The 16,169-nt window shown below is 50.3% G+C and overlaps 2 protein-coding genes across 3 annotated transcripts; one reads left to right on the forward strand and one right to left on the reverse strand.

The window, feature by feature from the left end:
- Nucleotides 1-440: 440 nt before the first annotated feature.
- On the forward strand, nucleotides 441-10,822 carry Smarcd2 (SWI/SNF related, matrix associated, actin dependent regulator of chromatin, subfamily d, member 2). The gene is made up of 13 exons (XM_046427729.2): nucleotides 441-939; nucleotides 5,271-5,455; nucleotides 5,649-5,691; nucleotides 5,828-5,950; nucleotides 7,530-7,685; nucleotides 8,127-8,222; nucleotides 8,355-8,456; nucleotides 8,597-8,758; nucleotides 8,915-9,012; nucleotides 9,177-9,312; nucleotides 9,470-9,592; nucleotides 9,688-9,789; nucleotides 9,863-10,822. The coding sequence occupies exons 1-13, from the start codon at nucleotides 724-726 to the stop codon at nucleotides 9,914-9,916; spliced, it is 1,596 nt and encodes a 531-aa protein (XP_046283685.1). The 5' UTR covers nucleotides 441-723; the 3' UTR covers nucleotides 9,917-10,822.
- A 71-nt stretch (nucleotides 10,823-10,893) lies between these two features.
- Nucleotides 10,894-16,118, reverse strand: Psmc5 (proteasome 26S subunit, ATPase 5). 2 transcript variants are annotated; one of them, XM_046427731.1, is made up of 12 exons: nucleotides 15,991-16,118; nucleotides 15,371-15,442; nucleotides 13,434-13,503; nucleotides 13,020-13,117; nucleotides 12,629-12,685; nucleotides 12,323-12,553; nucleotides 11,972-12,098; nucleotides 11,694-11,884; nucleotides 11,499-11,597; nucleotides 11,304-11,414; nucleotides 11,108-11,194; nucleotides 10,894-10,995 (listed from the first exon to the last, which is right to left on the reverse strand). In XM_046427731.1, the coding sequence occupies exons 1-12, from the start codon at nucleotides 16,012-16,014 to the stop codon at nucleotides 10,942-10,944; spliced, it is 1,221 nt and encodes a 406-aa protein (XP_046283687.1). In that variant the 5' UTR covers nucleotides 16,015-16,118; the 3' UTR covers nucleotides 10,894-10,941. The 2 variants fall into 2 exon arrangements, with proteins under 2 accessions (XP_046283687.1, XP_046283688.1); XM_046427732.2 differs by lacking the exon at nucleotides 15,991-16,118 and adding an exon at nucleotides 15,630-15,768.
- Nucleotides 16,119-16,169: the final 51 nt, after the last annotated feature.

Genomic DNA, 16,169 nt, shown 5'->3' on the forward strand with positions numbered 1-16,169 from the left:
AAACAAAAAGGGCTGGGGCTGTACCTGAGTGGTAGAGCACCCCCTGGGTTTAATCCATAGTGCCAAAAAAAAAAAGAAAGAAAAATAAGAAACACTTGACAAAAGTACTTTCAGGAAGTACAGCTGGGCATTTTGGGAAGGCACCTACAACCAGCAGAATGCTGTAGCAGTAGAGGCCCCAGCTGACCTTCGACCTCTGACCCCGCCCCTGGCTTGGCGCTTCCATGCGCAATTTCCGCTCCCGCCTCTCCAGCAAGGGGCAGGCCCAAGGAGTGTGGGCGGGGCTCTGATGCCGGCGGTTAGGCGCGGTGTCTGTTAGGGGCGGGTCTCACGAGGGGCGGGACTTGAAGAGGCATTCTCCATTGGGCTGCTAAGTAGAGGCGGGGCATAGCGCTCGCCCCGAGTTGGGCGGGGCTTGGAGTGAGTGACCGCCTCTGGTAACTAGACTCAAGCGATCAAACCTGCCGAGGCCCGCGGCGGCAGGCGGGCCTGCAGGAGATCCCGGATCCGGATCTCCCGTGCAGGAGCAGGGTCGGCCCTGACCCAAAGCGGGTCTGTGAGGAACTCGCGAACTTGGATTAGGAAATCCCGGAACCCGGATTGGTAAACCTCGGAACCCGGAATTAAGATTGGAAAGTCCCGGATCGCGGAGCATAGCGCGCGGAGCGGACTCGACGCGGAACCCGGAGGCCGGATCCGAGCACCGCGGGACGGGACGGAGCTATGTCGGGCCGTGGCGCGGGCGGGTTCCCGCTGCCCCCTTTGAGTCCCGGCGGCGGCGCCGTGGCTGCGGCCCTGGGAGCGCCGCCTCCCCCAGCGGGACCCGGAATGCTGCCCGGCCCGGCGCTTAGGGGCCCGGGGCCCGCTGGAGGCGTGGGGGGACCCGGGACCGCCGCCTTCCGCCCTATGGGCCCCGCGGGCCCCGCTGCTCAGTACCAGGTGAGGCGGGCCGGCGGGCGGTCGGCGCCGCGAGGGCGCCAGGTTATATTGCCTGGGGTCCTTGAGTGAGGTCTCAGGAGGAGTCTGTGGATGGAAGGCGCAGGGGCCTTGTAGGAGGAATTCTCAGGAGCCAGTGAAGGGCCAGGTTGGGGACTCTCGGATTGCGTCTAAGGAATGGTGGCAGAGTTAAAGAAAAGGGTGAGAGGAACCCTACGGTGGTGGAAGGTTTGATGCAGTTGGAGGAATCTCTTGGCTTCTTTGCACAGGGATTCTGCGTGAGAGATGGAGGCGTTCTGGCAGCCAGGGAATTGTGGGCGCTTGCGTTGAGAAGTCTAGTGCAGGTTCTGGGGTGGGAAGTCCTGAGAGTTGATGAAGTTTTGGAAAAGGGTCCTTACTGAGAATCCAGGGTTACCCAGCATTGGCCTCGGTCCCACTCTAGGTCTGCCCTGTTTTTTATAGTTGAGAACTGGCAGAGCCCTAGCCTGTCTTGAGATGGCTCCCAGCTGCTAGCTAGTAAAGAGGAAGGAGGCTTCCCACAGCGTGGGAGGCAGAAGGGCTCTGGGACTCTAGCCTGTGCAGGAGCAGGCTGGACTCCCTGGTCAGGTCCAGGCTCTAGCCAGGATAACTCTGGGTTAGACCAGAGACAGTGATGGCCAGGCCTGAGGAAGACCCAGCCCAGTAACAGCATTCTGGGTAGACTCTTCTGGGCTTCCTGCCTGGTGTCATTGTCCAGGAATTGATGAGTCTTGAGGAGCTGAATGGCTCCATGGAGTCTTGCTGTTCTGGGCTGGAGGAGCTTGCAGCTGCAGGAGTTGCTTTCAGAGGGTACTGTCCTGATCCCTCGAAGACAGCATCTCAAGTTGCAGCTTCAAAGGCCATTAAGAGGCAGAGAGTTGATCTTGTGGTCAGCCTGACCCTGTTATGGGACTGGCCAGTTCCCCAGTTTCATATTGTCCCAGAATGCTTGGGAATTGTGTCCGTCCTTTTTTCTACCCCACTCCGCTTTTATTTAGTTTCCAGGTTCTGACAATGCCATATCCTAACCCATGTTGTGCTAATGTCCGAAGGTGTGCACTGTGGCTTCCTTTGTTATCTCCTGGTGTTCTCAGGTAGAGGTCCCAGAAGTGGATCCTCAAGGGGTACACATAATCTGCTAAGGCCCCTGAGCCCTCACTTTCAAAAGAGATGCTTATTTAACTGGGGATAGTGATTTTTCCCTTACTCTTCATTCCCCTTTTTTTCAAAAGAAAACAATGGGTTTGAATATGAACAGAGACAAACCTGGTTCCAAGGACTGCAAATGCTGTCCATCTTTCCCATCTTGTTCTCCGCCATGGTGATTCATGGTTCCAGAGTGTTGCTGAGTGTCCCTGCATCTGTCATTCTAGTCATTGGGCCTACTAGCTAAGACCTGGCCTGGGAGCTTCTTGTGGGCTTTTGGCCTTGGAGGACTTGGAACAGACAAAAGCCTCTTCAGTTTCCTTGGCATGGAACCCATAGGAAATGTGCCCTTGGGAAAGCCCCTGCAAGGATGGATTCCATAGTGTTTCTGGGGAATGGCCTTGGGTCTTGTGACAATCCCAGGCTAGCTGGCTGGATAGCTCTCGGGTGCTAGGTATAGGGCAGGAGATAGCTCTGAGCCTGGACTTCCCATCTCACAAGTTTCCCATCATCATCTCCCCATCCTACTCCTCAGAGGGGCAGAAGAGATAGATGGAAGAACCACCCAGCTAACTTTGGTTAAGTTTAAGGGGAATCTTGTTGCTTTCTTTCTAAGCCCAGTTGTATGACTTCCAAGAGAAGGACTTGAGGTCTGGGGAACAAAGGAGTTCCTGTCTGTTAAGTCTTTGTGGAGTAAGTGGAAGAACAAGGATTTGGGAAAACAGGTAAACCTGTTGAAAGAAGGGATGTGACAGTCCATCTCCCTCCAGAGAGTGGTTCTAGCTTTGGATCACAATCAACTGAAAAGTTAAAACAAACAAACAAACAAAAAACCCAAATGAAAAAAAAACAAAAAAAACATGTATCACTGCGTTTACTCCAGAGTTCAAAATGCTTCCTATTCATGGGTTGGGGGATTATGTTCTCCAACTGAGGCTCTTAGGTCCAGCCACCAGGTGTATTAGGGGCACAGGTTTTGGATGGAGCAGAGCCCTAGACTGCTCCCCTAGAGGCTGTAGCCCAGCCTCCTGCCCTGTTCTCCTGGGTGGTGGTTAAGCTTGGAATATGGGTGGGTGCTGGGCCAAAGGAAAAGAAATTGCTGTACCTTCTGGGGTTCAGAGGAATGAACCAGACCAACCTAACTCTGATGCAGGTAGGGAGGCTGGGAGGCTGAGTTGTTAAAAAACAACAACAACAACAAAAAAAACATGAGTTGTTCTGAATGGGAAGGAATTACTGGCGCTTTCAAGCTCAGGTGTGGAGCTTTGCAAAGCTGAGCCAGGACTTGAACTGTAAGCAGTCTTCCTTTGGGGGCCCTGGGTGAGCTAGAGGCTCAGAGCCCAGGAAGTCTAGAGGATATCTCCAGATTAATAAGATGGTGCCTATTACAGGCCCTCCTGTGCTGCCTAGTCTTGGGATTTCCTGTTACCTGAGCACCTGCCCAGGAGAACTGTGTGGTGTTCCAGGTTTTGTGAACCCTAGTGAGTAGTTTCCTGGGGACCACATCTCACTAGCTCACTTTGCAATTGTTTCTTACCTTTGTCCTAAGCATTGGGAAAAACTCAAACCTGAGAGAGCTGGTCTGGGTTTACAGCTGTGGCCACACTGAGTCCCGTCCCCGCCCCGCCCCCACCCCCACCCCCACCCCGTTCTTTCTGTAATCTCCTGCTATGGCTCATTAAGGCAGAAAAACCAGGCTGTCTTTTGCCTTTCAACAGCTCTGATGAATCTCTTCCTGACAGGGAGAGACTTGTGGCAGGACTCCTGAGGTCCCAGGGCCCCCTATTTTTAACTCCTCATTCTACAAACTCTCCTACTGTACTTCCCCTGTTTCCTTCCCATTGTCTCTGGGCCAAGTTTTCTTCATTTCGTATCTGGTCACAAATCAGAGTTGCAGGGGCAGGGCAACTGTTCTGTTGGGAACATCGGTTCTGTGCTCCGTTAAGAGGCAGGGGAGACTCATCTCCAGGATGCTGGGGTGGGGAAAGATCCTTTGATTTGGTGAGAGTCTCCACCCAGCCTGGGTTGGTTGGCTGGTCATGCTGGTTGCATAATCTGGGCCCTGGGGCCAGTCCCGGGAAGCTGCCAGGGACAGTGTGTGCGAAGCAGAGCTGCCAAACAGGCCTTGCAGGCAGCAGCCATGGAAAGGGGGTTGAGGGGTGGAGGTGACTCCCAGATGGGCTCTACAGAAATGCTAGGGAGCTGAGCCTTTCCTGGAAGATGTTTCTGCAGGCTTTTAAAGAACTATTTTTGTCATCCAGATTGTGGCTGCTGACCCTGTGACTCTGCTTCTTACATCTGAAGATAATCTGATCCCCATTTTCTAGTTTGGGATTGCTAGGGTTAAATTGAGACAGCATCAGCCAGGCCGCCAGGTGGTGCCTGGGTCAAGGGCAGAGTCCAGGTGCCAGCTGCTTTCATTCCCACAGGCTACCCAGGGGCCATAGCTTCCCTTTTGGGGTCTTCTGGCTTAGAGGCAGGTAGGGGTTAACAGTAGGGAGTTGAGAGAAGGATTAAGTTCTGGTTGTGGGTAGGGGCCATATTGTGACCAAATGGTCTCTGTACTTTGCCTGAGGCTGTCTCCACCTATTGGGACACATCCATGCCATCCTCCTGTAGTTGCCACCTGGGGTACCTCTGCCTAATAGTCCTGCCAGCATACTGACAGCCTCTTTCAGTCACCATAAGGCTGGTGATAGGAGTGGACACTGGACTCCTACACCCCTCTGACTGTGACACTGCCCCCAGGCCTCCCCTCCATGCTACTTTCTCAAGATGGAGGGAGAAGGAGGGGAGTGCTTAGTGGGACCCTCTGAGTGCCTCAAAGCCAGCTGGCCTCAGGGAGCAGGGTCACAGCATGCTGGGGCTGGAAGGCAACAGTGGATCCTGAGAAGCTCCCTTTCCCTCTGTAGGCAGCACTCTCCTCCCACCCCTGGCTCTGGCAGCCTCATTTGCTGGCACAGCTGCAAAGGCGGTTGCAGGGGCAGGGCAGGTGTGGTTTACACCCTGTGCTTAGGCGCCAGCTCCCCTTTGTTCCCAGCCTCCAGTGGGGCTCCCCATGTGGTGCTCAGGGCCAGGCCTGACTACAGAGAGGGATGGAGGGCATAGGCTACCTGCCTTGTAGGTTCCTGCCACTGACCTATGCACCCCCACTGGCTTACTTTCCCCAGCGGCCTGGCATATCCCCAGGGAGCCGGATGCCCATGGCTGGCTTGCAGGTGGGACCCCCTACTGGCTCCCCATTTGGTACTGCTGCTCCACTTCGACCTGGCATGCCACCCACCATGATGGATCCATTCCGAAAACGCCTGCTTGTGCCCCAGGCCCAGCCCCCGATTCCTGCCCAGCGCCGGGGGTAAGACCATTAATTTCTCCTACTCTGCCTAGTCTAGCTCTGGTGGTAGCAGATTTCCTTCTATCCCAAGAGCTTTGATGACTGAGGGAGACCTCTGGCTCCCTGGGGAAGGTTGCTGGGGACTAGAGGGGTGGGTGGGGGACGAGAATCCTTTGGACTGCTAATCTCTCAAATGAGTTTCTGTCTTCCCCAGGTTAAAGAGGAGGAAGATGGCAGATAAGGTTCTACCTCAGCGAGTGAGTATGTTGGGAGGGAGGTCTCCCCACTGTCTGGCCATGTGGGAGGCCATCTCCACCTACCCAGGGATGGGGAAGGAAAGAAAGAAAGAGCCAGAGCTGCTAGAAGCAAGCTGTTGAATTCCTTCACCCTCAGATTCGGGAGCTTGTCCCAGAGTCTCAGGCATACATGGATCTCTTAGCTTTTGAGCGGAAGCTGGACCAGACCATTGCTCGCAAGCGGATGGAGATCCAGGAGGCCATCAAAAAGCCTCTGACAGTATGTGCAACTCTGATTATCTGGGGCTTTCCCAAAATACTTTCCTCCCTTTCCTGCCTTCACCTTGTTTCCAGGGTCAAGTGAGGGTCTGCAATGAACTAAAGCAGTATTTTTCACATGCAAGATGCAGCTCAATGGGGCTGGGGATGTGGCTCAAGGGGTAGCGCGCTGGTCTGGCATGCGTGCGGCCCGGGTTCGATCCTCCGTACCACATACAAACAAAGATGTTGTGTCCGCCGAGAACTAAAAAATAAAAATATTAAAAAAAAAAAAAAAAGATGCAGCTCAAGAGTAGAACATGAACTCACTTTAATGTGTTGGGGTCATCATGTTTTAAATGAATATAATATAGTATAAAATATAAAAATATGTCATAGTAATTAAGTACTTTTTTTTTTCTTTCATAGATTGAAATGGGGATTGAGCCTATGGCCTCATACATGCTAGGCAAATGCTTTACCATTGAATCACATCCCCAACTCCTGGGTGATTATTTAAAATGTAAATGTATGGCTCAGGAGGTCCAAGACCAGCCTTAATAACTTAGTAAGACCCTGTCTCAAAATAAAAACAAAAAGGACTGGGAATGTAGTTTAGTGGTAAATGCCCCTGGGTTCACTCCCCAGTTACAAAACATAAAAGTTAAAAAAAAAAAAAGTGGGCTGGGGATGTGGCTCAAGCGGTAGCACGCTCGCCTGGCATGTGTGCGGCCCGGGTTCGATCCTCAGCACCACATACAAACAAAGATGTTGTGTCCACTGAAAACTAAAAAAAAAAAAATAAATAAATATTAAAAAAAAAAAAAAAAAGTTATGGATCATGTGGTCAAAAGTCTGAAAGCTGCCAAAGAGTAGATAAAGGTAGTAGGGTGGTTCCTTTTTTTTTGTAACCCAGGGAGACTTTACCACTAAGCTATGTCCCTAGGCCTTATTTTTTTTTATTTTAGGACTAGGTCTTGCTAAGTTGCTGAGGGTCTTCCTTAGTTGCCTAGGCTGGCCTCAAATTTGTGATCCTCTTGCCTCAGTCTCCCAAATTGCTGAGCTCATAGGTGCACCATCACACCCGCCTGGATAGTTCCTTACCATCTCTAGAGAAGCTTTCTTTCATTCTCTGTTCTCCTAAAGAATAGTCTCCTGAGTGGTGAATGCTTTCCAAGAGACTAGGATATTTGGGGGGCCATGGTGGTTATTTGGGTTTCATTTAAAATATGAGCTGGAGTCTTTATTTCTTTGTTGGTTTTTTTTTTTTTTGTGGTGCTATGGATGAAACTCAGGGCCTCGCACATGCTAGGCAACACTATACCACTAAGCCAGACTCCCAGCCCCAGGGGCGTCTGACTTGCTTGACAGCACCCTGTGTGTACCCATCATGCTGCCAGTCCCACTGTGTTGGCATGAATGGTGATACATCTGTTTTCCCCATACAATTGTGTAGGATTACTGCTTCCAGTTCCCCGTGCCTACCAAGGTCCCTGGCCCATAGCACTCAGTATGGATTGCTGAATGAGTTCATATGGGAAGATTGGGTAACAATTTCCAACTGTTGGTCCACCTCTAGTTGATTGTTTTCCCCTCTTTAGCAAAAGCGGAAGCTTCGGATCTACATTTCCAATACATTCAGTCCCAGCAAGGCAGAAGGTGATAGTACAGGAACTGCAGGGACCCCTGGGGGAACTCCAGCAGGGGACAAGGTGGCTTCCTGGGAACTCCGAGTGGAGGGAAAACTGCTGGATGATGTGAGTTGGGGATGGAAGTGTCTGGAGGGGAGGAAGCCTGTATGGGTTTAAGATTGGGACCAGAAATGGGCATTCCCAGAGAAGTCCTGCCATAGGGAGAGGACACAGCCCCAGCTAACTAGACGCTCAAGTTTTTGTTTTGGTGGTGCTAAGAACAGAAAGGACATCACACATGCACTCTACCATTAAGCCACCCCTAGCCCCAGGTTGAAGATGTGTAGTTATTACAGGAACCTCCCTGAGATGGCTGGCAGTGGGGCTGCATCTTTCCTGTACTGGTCTCTACCCAAACTGACAGCTTCTTTGGGGCTCAGGATTCACCAGTGCCCTAAATTCCAGGGCCAAAACAATGTTCCTTTTGGGGGCTTAGCGCATAGCTTTTGGTTCAAGAACTCAGCAACATCCCTTTGCCCCCATCTCATAATTCCTTCCCATTCCCAGCCTAGCAAACAGAAGAGGAAGTTTTCTTCATTTTTTAAGAGTCTCGTCATTGAGTTGGACAAGGAACTATATGGACCTGACAACCACCTGGTGGAGGTAAGAATGGCTCTCAGGCCTGGGGAGAACTTAGTACACCAGCCACAGGCTGATGGGTCATTTGGGTAATAGTCAAGTACTCTTGGAGCCTTCTCCTTGGTGATAAGCACGATTCCCTCCCTTGTTGTTTAGTGGCACCGGATGCCCACCACCCAGGAGACAGATGGCTTCCAGGTGAAACGACCAGGGGACCTAAATGTCAAATGCACCCTTCTGCTCATGCTGGATCATCAGGTGACAGATACCCTTAGGGTCATGTCCAGGGTCTTAGGGACTTGTGGGGGAGGGCAGGTTTCTATTAACCCTTCCTGTCCCTGCTGTTCTGCTTTGTTTTTCCACAAGAACCCTCCTGACCCCCCTTTGTTCATCTCCAGCCTCCCCAGTATAAACTGGACCCTCGGCTGGCAAGGCTGCTGGGAGTGCACACACAGACAAGGGCTGCCATCATGCAGGCCCTGTGGCTTTATATCAAGCACAATCAGCTGCAAGATGGGCATGAGCGCGAATACATCAACTGCAACCGTTACTTCCGCCAGGTTAGCTGGGTGCCATCCTTTGTCCTCCCAGCCCCTGTTGCCCTGGACCCCCAATGGGCTAGTTCTTGGTCAGTATTTTGACTGCTGTCCTTGCTGGCCCTGGAATGGTCCACACCTCCTGTGCTCAGGCATCACCACCTTTGGTGCTCTTTCCAGATCTTCAGCTGTGGCCGACTCCGTTTCTCTGAGATTCCCATGAAATTGGCTGGATTGCTGCAGCATCCAGATCCCATTGTCATCAACCATGTCATCAGGTAAGTGGAAGGAGATGTTTAAGCTCTTTGAAGAGCAGATTCACCCATGGCTTGATATAAAGCCAGAGGCACAGCAGGTTGGTTTATTGCACAGAATGGGCCCCAGGAAGGCATGATGGACATGGCTACATGCTTCCCCTTCTTTTCCTGTGCACTGCCTGCAGTGTGGACCCCAATGACCAGAAGAAGACAGCTTGTTATGACATTGATGTGGAGGTGGATGACCCATTGAAAGCTCAGATGAGCAATTTTCTGGCCTCTACCACCAACCAGCAGGAGATTGCCTCTTTAGACGTCAAGGTAGGTCCTCTGCCTCCACCACCTCCTCTGGGACCCAGGACGAGAGTGGGCCTGTTATTTTCATACTTAAAGCATGTTGGGGATAAAATCTCTGGCTCAGGAAGTGGGAACAGACCCCATTGGTAGAGCATATCTGACACATGCACCCCTTCCCCAGATCCATGAGACCATTGAGTCCATCAACCAGTTGAAGACTCAGAGGGATTTCATGCTCAGCTTTAGCACTGACCCCCAGGATTTCATCCAGGAATGGCTCCGTTCTCAACGCCGAGACCTCAAAGTATGGTCTTCTTTCTGGGTGATTTTTATCCCCAGGTACTGTTCTTTCAGTCCCAAAGGCAGATTGGCTTAGGGGTTATTCTGGGCTCTCTGCAGATCATCACTGATGTGATCGGAAATCCTGAGGAAGAGAGACGGGCTGCTTTCTACCATCAGCCCTGGGCCCAAGAAGCAGTGGGGAGGCACATCTTTGCCAAGGTGAGGCTCTGCCCAGTCTGTCCTCCTTTTGTTGTGAGTGGCAGAGGCCTGAGCCATTCTTTTCCTTCTCCAGGTGCAGCAGCGAAGGCAGGAACTGGAACAGGTGCTGGGAATTCGCCTGACCTAACTGCTCAGGGATCTCTTCCTTCCATCCCAGCCCCAGAGCCTGGCAGGGGACCATCTTCTGGGACCTGGCTATGGCTGAAGACATGTAGGATGGGGTGAGGGGTGACAGTGTCTCCTGTTAACCTCTACTCCCCAGTTTTAGTTTCATAAATGTAGAGATAGGATTCCTCATTGCTTGGTCCCCAAAGCCTTATTACTTACTTTTCGCGTTGGCTTTAATTGGGTTCTCAAGATAGAAGCCTCTTCTGCTCCCTGCAGGCAGGCCCAAGTAGGACTGCTGGAGGCTGTGCTTTGTTGTCGTAACAGACATTTGGAACCAAAGGCTGCTGGGTTTGCTTGTTTACAGGCTCCCCCTTTGGGCCAGAGCTGGCTCTGAGGAGCTGGGTGAGGAAGAGGAGGAGGCCCAGCCCAGACTCTTCCTAGCCTTTCTAAACCAAAGTTCTTTGCCATTCCTACAACCCAGCCTTGCTGCTGGTATTTTCCTTTCTTTTGGGTATTTGCACTATTTGGGGAGCAGGATTTTCTATGTGGGAGCCATTTTTTTGTACAGGGGTTAAGCTGGGGTTTTTCAAGGAGCCCTATTTGGCGCCTCCTTTCTTATTTTCTTTCCTCAATCTATGCAAGCGGCTATAGCCGCCATCATCTCCTGGGGTGCCAGGGGGCTGCCCCTCTACCCAGGTGCTTAGGCTGGGGGAGCTGGAGCCTCCTACAGAGAGGAGGGGACACACCACTACCCTAGCCCAGCCGGAGGTAGGGGTATGTTGCGCGTGGTGGAGGGCATCATAAGGTTAGGGGAGGCTGGGAGGATTGTTGTCCTTTGAAGCTTAGTCAGGAGGGTGGGCCTAGGGCTTGGCAAAAATGCCACTTCTGGCAGGTTTGGAAATTTCCAAATAAATTCTTTTGTTTACTCGTGGTGTCCATACCTGGTCATTGAACAGTGTGACCACTCATTAACATAATGTAATGAAGTTCTAGAGGGCTTGTCCCACAGACCTTTATTTAAGGGATCCACACAAAAGATATCCCTCACTTCCAAAGTTTCTTGATGGACATGTTTTTCTCACTATCCTTCTGCATGACCTAGAGAAAGAGAGCAAGCATATGAGCCTTAAGCCACAAACTCAATGAACACAAGCCTAAACCCCTGCTCCACAGCCACCATCAGCAAAGAGAGAAAGGTGGAGGAACGTACCTTGGCTACTGCCATCTCAAAGTCCTCCTGGGTGACGTGGACTCGCCGTTCCCGTAGTGCATACATGCCAGCCTCTGTGCATACACCCTGAGCAAGAAAAGGAAGCTGAGGCCCTGTTGCTATGCCCCCTCATCCCCGAGTTAGTCCAGAACCCAGAACTTCCTGGTATTATCCCATTTCTCTGGACTTTAATTACCTTAACTTCAGCCCCTGATGCTCCTGGCATCAACTCGGCAATTTTTCTCAGGTTGATCCCCCGGGTCAGATTCATTTTCCGAGAGTGAATCTTCAAAATGTCCAGTCGGGCCTAGAAACAGGAGGAAAAAAAAGCCCTGAGCTCCACTCCCTACCCCCATAGACAGAGCCACTCAAGGTACCGCCCATTACGGACCTCCTCATTGGGAGGTGGGAATTCAATTTTCCTGTCGATGCGCCCAGGTCGAAGCAGTGCAGAATCCAGGATATCAATCCTATTAGTAGCCATAATAACCTGAGCAAAGAAAGAGAAGAGGTTTAGCTAAATTCTTTTTTAGACTGCTTGTCACCCCAGGCCTTCCCTTGGCTTGTTCTGAGGCCACCACCTCACCTTAATATTCTTAGTGGCCTCAAAGCCATCCAGCTGGTTGAGCAGCTCTAGCATTGTGCGCTGCACTTCACTGTCCCCTCCAGAGCCCCCTTCCAGCCGTGAAGAGCCAATGGAGTCAATTTCATCCATGAAGATAATAGATGGAGCGTGTTCTCGTGCCATGACAAACAGCTCCCTCACCATTCTTGCCCCTGTGCAGAGGCCAACCTGGTGTTAGGAGCTACTGAGATTTGTACCCTCCACCCTTCTACTTGGTTTGCCCATTCTTAGCCAGTTACCTTCCCCGATGAACTTCTGTACTAATTCAGAGCCAGAGACACGAATAAAGGTACAGTCTGTATGATGAGCCACAGCCCGGGCCAACAGTGTCTTCCCTGTCCCTGGGGGTCCATACAGCAGCACTCCCTGGGGGAAATAGCAGGATTCAGGGCAGAAAGCCAGCCTAACTCACTCAGTGAACGTTTAGTGAGTGCTGGTTTGTATCTGCTCACTTACTAGAGATTGGAGATACAAAAAAATAAATATCAAGGTCCCTTCAGAGCTTATATCCAAACCAGTTTAGTGGCCTAGAAACCTCTCCCCCAGCCAAGAGAGGAGGGAGGATAGTCCATCTCCAGGAGAAGCCTCACCTTGGGCTGTGCAATGCCCAGTGCTTCAAAGAGCTCAGGGTGCTTCACTGGCAGCTCAATCACTTCTTTGATCTCCTTGATTTGCTTGTCCAGCCCACCAATCATTTCATAAGTTGAATCTGGCACCTTCTCCACCATCATCAGTGACACCAGAGGGTCCACCTTGTTAGGTAGGATCTTGTGCAGAGTGTAGCTGTCATTTCTTAGAGCCACCCGACAATTGGGTGTCACCTGAATGGAGGGGTCAAGTTTCAGGAAGTAGTGCCCTAAGAACTGACCACCCCTACCCTCACCAGCTCCACTCACATCATTGATGTCGATGTTCTTGTCCACATCTACGACAAACTTGCCCTCAGGATGTACCTGAAGAAACAGGGGCTCATGACCTTCCCTGACAGCCACCAACTCACCAACCTCACCCAGGAAGACCCATGGGATTCCTAGAATAACATGACAGATGGGGCTAGGGATGTGGCTCAAGCGGCTAGCGCACTCGCCTGGCATGCGAGAGGCGCTGGGTTCGATCCTCAGCACCACATACAAATAAAATAAAGATGTTGTGTCCACTGAAAACTAAAAAATAAATATTAAAAAAGAAAAAAAAAAAAAAAAAACATGACAGAACACTGTCTTCCCAAGGCTTCATACAAAGAGTGGGAGTGCAGTGGACAACATGCTGGTCCCATTCTGCTTTTACCTTGACCAACACTTTCTTCTTATCCATGGCCCGAACTACTTCTCCCACATAGGAGCCCTGTTCCTGCAGCAGCTGTAGCTCCTCTCGCAATAGGCGAACTAGATGGCAAAAGACACAGTGGTGACCTTGCTTCCCCTCCCCTGAACTCAAACTCAACATGGACAAACCAAGTAATACTTTAACAAAAGTTTTGAAGGGAAGGTCACAGTCACAAAAGATAAAATTCACATCTTGAAGGGGTTTACAGCAGAGCTCTTGAGAGAGATGTACACAGGAAACAACTACATAATGACGGTGGGCAGCATCTCCATGGAAGGGAAGGAAACTGAACTGTTATGAGTCTGCAGGTCAAGGAGATTAGGAACAGCCACACCTCAAACCACATACATGTAGCTTTCCGTATTTCCCCCTCACCTTTTGCATTTAGTTCATTCCTCTGTGCCTGCAGCCGCCGGAGGTTTTGGCTTTTATCATTCACAATCAGCTGTGGAGGGCAAGAGACAAATTCCATTACCCCAGAGCAACAGCAGGATCTTGGCTAAGACCCTCACAGGCAGATGTGAACCATGGGAAAATCACCTGCATGTTATTTCAGATTCTCCAGTAGGATCCTAATGACCCTGTTCAGTCCTCCAAGAGTCCCTTAGGAGTCTAGGGCAGCCACCACAAAAGGTTGTGTAATACTGGTCCAGGAAAAAAGAATCTAATAGAGAAAAGTTACAGCTGGCTTGTATAGTGACTTTCTTTTGAAGAGGCAATGGAGAGAGCTTTGTTATTTATTATTGGTACCAGGGATAGAACCCAGGGGTGCTTAACCACTGAACTAGATCCCCAGCCCTTTTTATTTTGAGATGGGGTCTGAGTTGCTTAGGGCCTTGCTAATTTGCTGAGGCTGGCTTTGAACTTGCGATCCTCCTGGCTCAGCCACCAAAGTTGCTGGGATTACAGGTGTGCACCACTGTGCCTGGCCCAGTCCTATTTTTATTTTGAGATGGAATCTTGCTAGATTGCTGAGGGCTTCACTAAATTGCTGAGGCTGATTCTGAACTTGCAATCTTCCTGTCTCAGTCTCTGCTGGGATTACAGGCATAAGCCACTGCACCCAGCAAAAGACAGCTTTAAGTGAGAAGCCTTAATTCTAGCCCAGCTACTGTCAATTAAAAGGTAAAGCAGGGGCTGAGGTTGTGGCTCAGTGGTAGAGTGGTTGCCTATCATGTGTGAGGCATTGGGTTCGATCCTCAGCATCACATAAAAAAATAAATTTATTTAAAAAAAAATAGTAAATCAAGGGTAAGGCACTTAAAAAAACCTGTCACCAAACTGCACAGCATTAACAAACCTGCTTCATTTCAAGACTACTTGGAAGAACAAATAAAATCACATGTAGAAGCATTAATAAATGATAAACCAAATACAGTATCTGCAAATGTACCTGGAGTTTGGAAATTGTCCTCGTGCCCCTCTATCCCACCTATTTCTCTTGCTTAGCTTTTTTTTTTTTTTGTGGTGGTGGGGAGCTAAGGATTTAATCCAGCAGCACTTTACCACTGAGCTATATCCCCAGTCCTTTTCATTTCTTTTGAGAGAAAGTTCTTGCAAAACTGCTGAGGCTGGGCCCAAACTTGCAATCCTCCTGCCTCAGCTTCCTGAGTTGCTGGGGTTACAGATGTCCATCATCATGCTGGTTCTGGTTTAGCTCTTTAATATAGAGCACTGGGTTGCCCTGTTCCTTTCATTCAGTCCCCATGACATCAGTGTTGTTCAGACTTCTCAATACTGTCCTTCCTCAAGTTCCTAAAGTTTCACCAGCCCCAAACTTTTTGATATCCTGGGACTATGCCTTCCATTTTATAAGAAATCCTTGCATTTACACTTCTTCCAAAAACCACAGCCTTAGGCTAGTGGTTCCTTTTCTTCTTTCTTTTTTTTTTTTTTTAAAGAGAGAGAGAGAGAGAGAGAATTTTTTTTTTTTTAATATTTATTTTCAGCGGACACAACATCTTTGTTTGTATGTGGTGCTGAGGCCAAACGCAGGCCAGGTGAGGGCGCTACTGCTTGAGCCACTCCCCAGCCCTAGGGGTTCCTTTTCTATTAAAATTTCACATTTGCAGAAAAGTAACATTTGCGAATACTACTGTCCTCACAGAGGAGGGGCTTAAAGGGAACAAGAGACTGGCTTATGTGATATACTTTAAACGGTTTGTTACTTCTTGCACTTTTCTGAAAACTAAAAAAAAAACTAGGAAAATAGCTTCTTCCACTGCATTCCTGATGGAATTATATGGAACTCTGGTTCTCTCAATTCTCTTCCCTTCCAACTCCCCTCACCCTGCCACCCAGTTTGTTCTTACCTGGAGTTCTTCAATCTTGGACAGATAATATTGACGGAGTCCGCTGCCTGCTTTTCCCTCTTCCAGTTCCATCTGAAGACAGACACAGTGTAGTTACTAAATGTGAGGATAAACATCCAAGAGATAAAGCCACTTTCTGGGCACTTCTCCATAAGGCTTGTCACCAGGCAGCTCTGGGTGGGAGAAATCCCTAATTCCTCCCTCCCTTTTCTCTCTCCATTTCCCAAGACCAAAATGTCAGGATGCAGATACCAACTACCTTCTAAGACTTTTAGGAGGATCAAGAAACTGTATACACCGGAATGCTTCACATTGTGGCAAGCGCCATATACATCCAAAGTGTTATTACTACACAGAGCCAGCATTAAGGACTGGCATACGGTCTACTGTGACTTATCCCATCTCTCCACACTCCACTTCTACCCAGCCCCTGCCCGACTCGCCGGTGGCGGCGCTGACACAGCAAATCCGGGCTCAGGCAAGGCCCAGTTTGGATTGGTCCACCTAACTCCGGCCCACTTGATCCTCTTGTCCCGGCCCCCTCCCCACCTAGAATCATGCCTGCTCCACACCCTGCCACGGTCTCTACCCGGCTGCAGACGCAGACACCGTCACCATACCTGCTCTGGCCCGTCAAGCGCCATCTTCTTTCTTCAACGGAGACCGCCGGCATCCGCGCTGCCTTATTGCGCAGGCGCGGAAGCGAGGGCTTGAGGCCTGAGGACTCAACAGAGAAGAGTTCCGGGTCAATGGGCGGGGTGTGAGGGGAGACGCGAAAGGGAGCTGATGGGAAGGGTGG

This window comes from Marmota monax, unplaced genomic scaffold, assembly GCF_021218885.2.
Source record: "Marmota monax isolate L192 unplaced genomic scaffold, Marmota_monax_Labrador192_F-V1.1 WCK01_AAM20220418_F8-fsc00285, whole genome shotgun sequence".
Classification (NCBI taxonomy): domain Eukaryota; kingdom Metazoa; phylum Chordata; class Mammalia; order Rodentia; family Sciuridae; genus Marmota; species Marmota monax.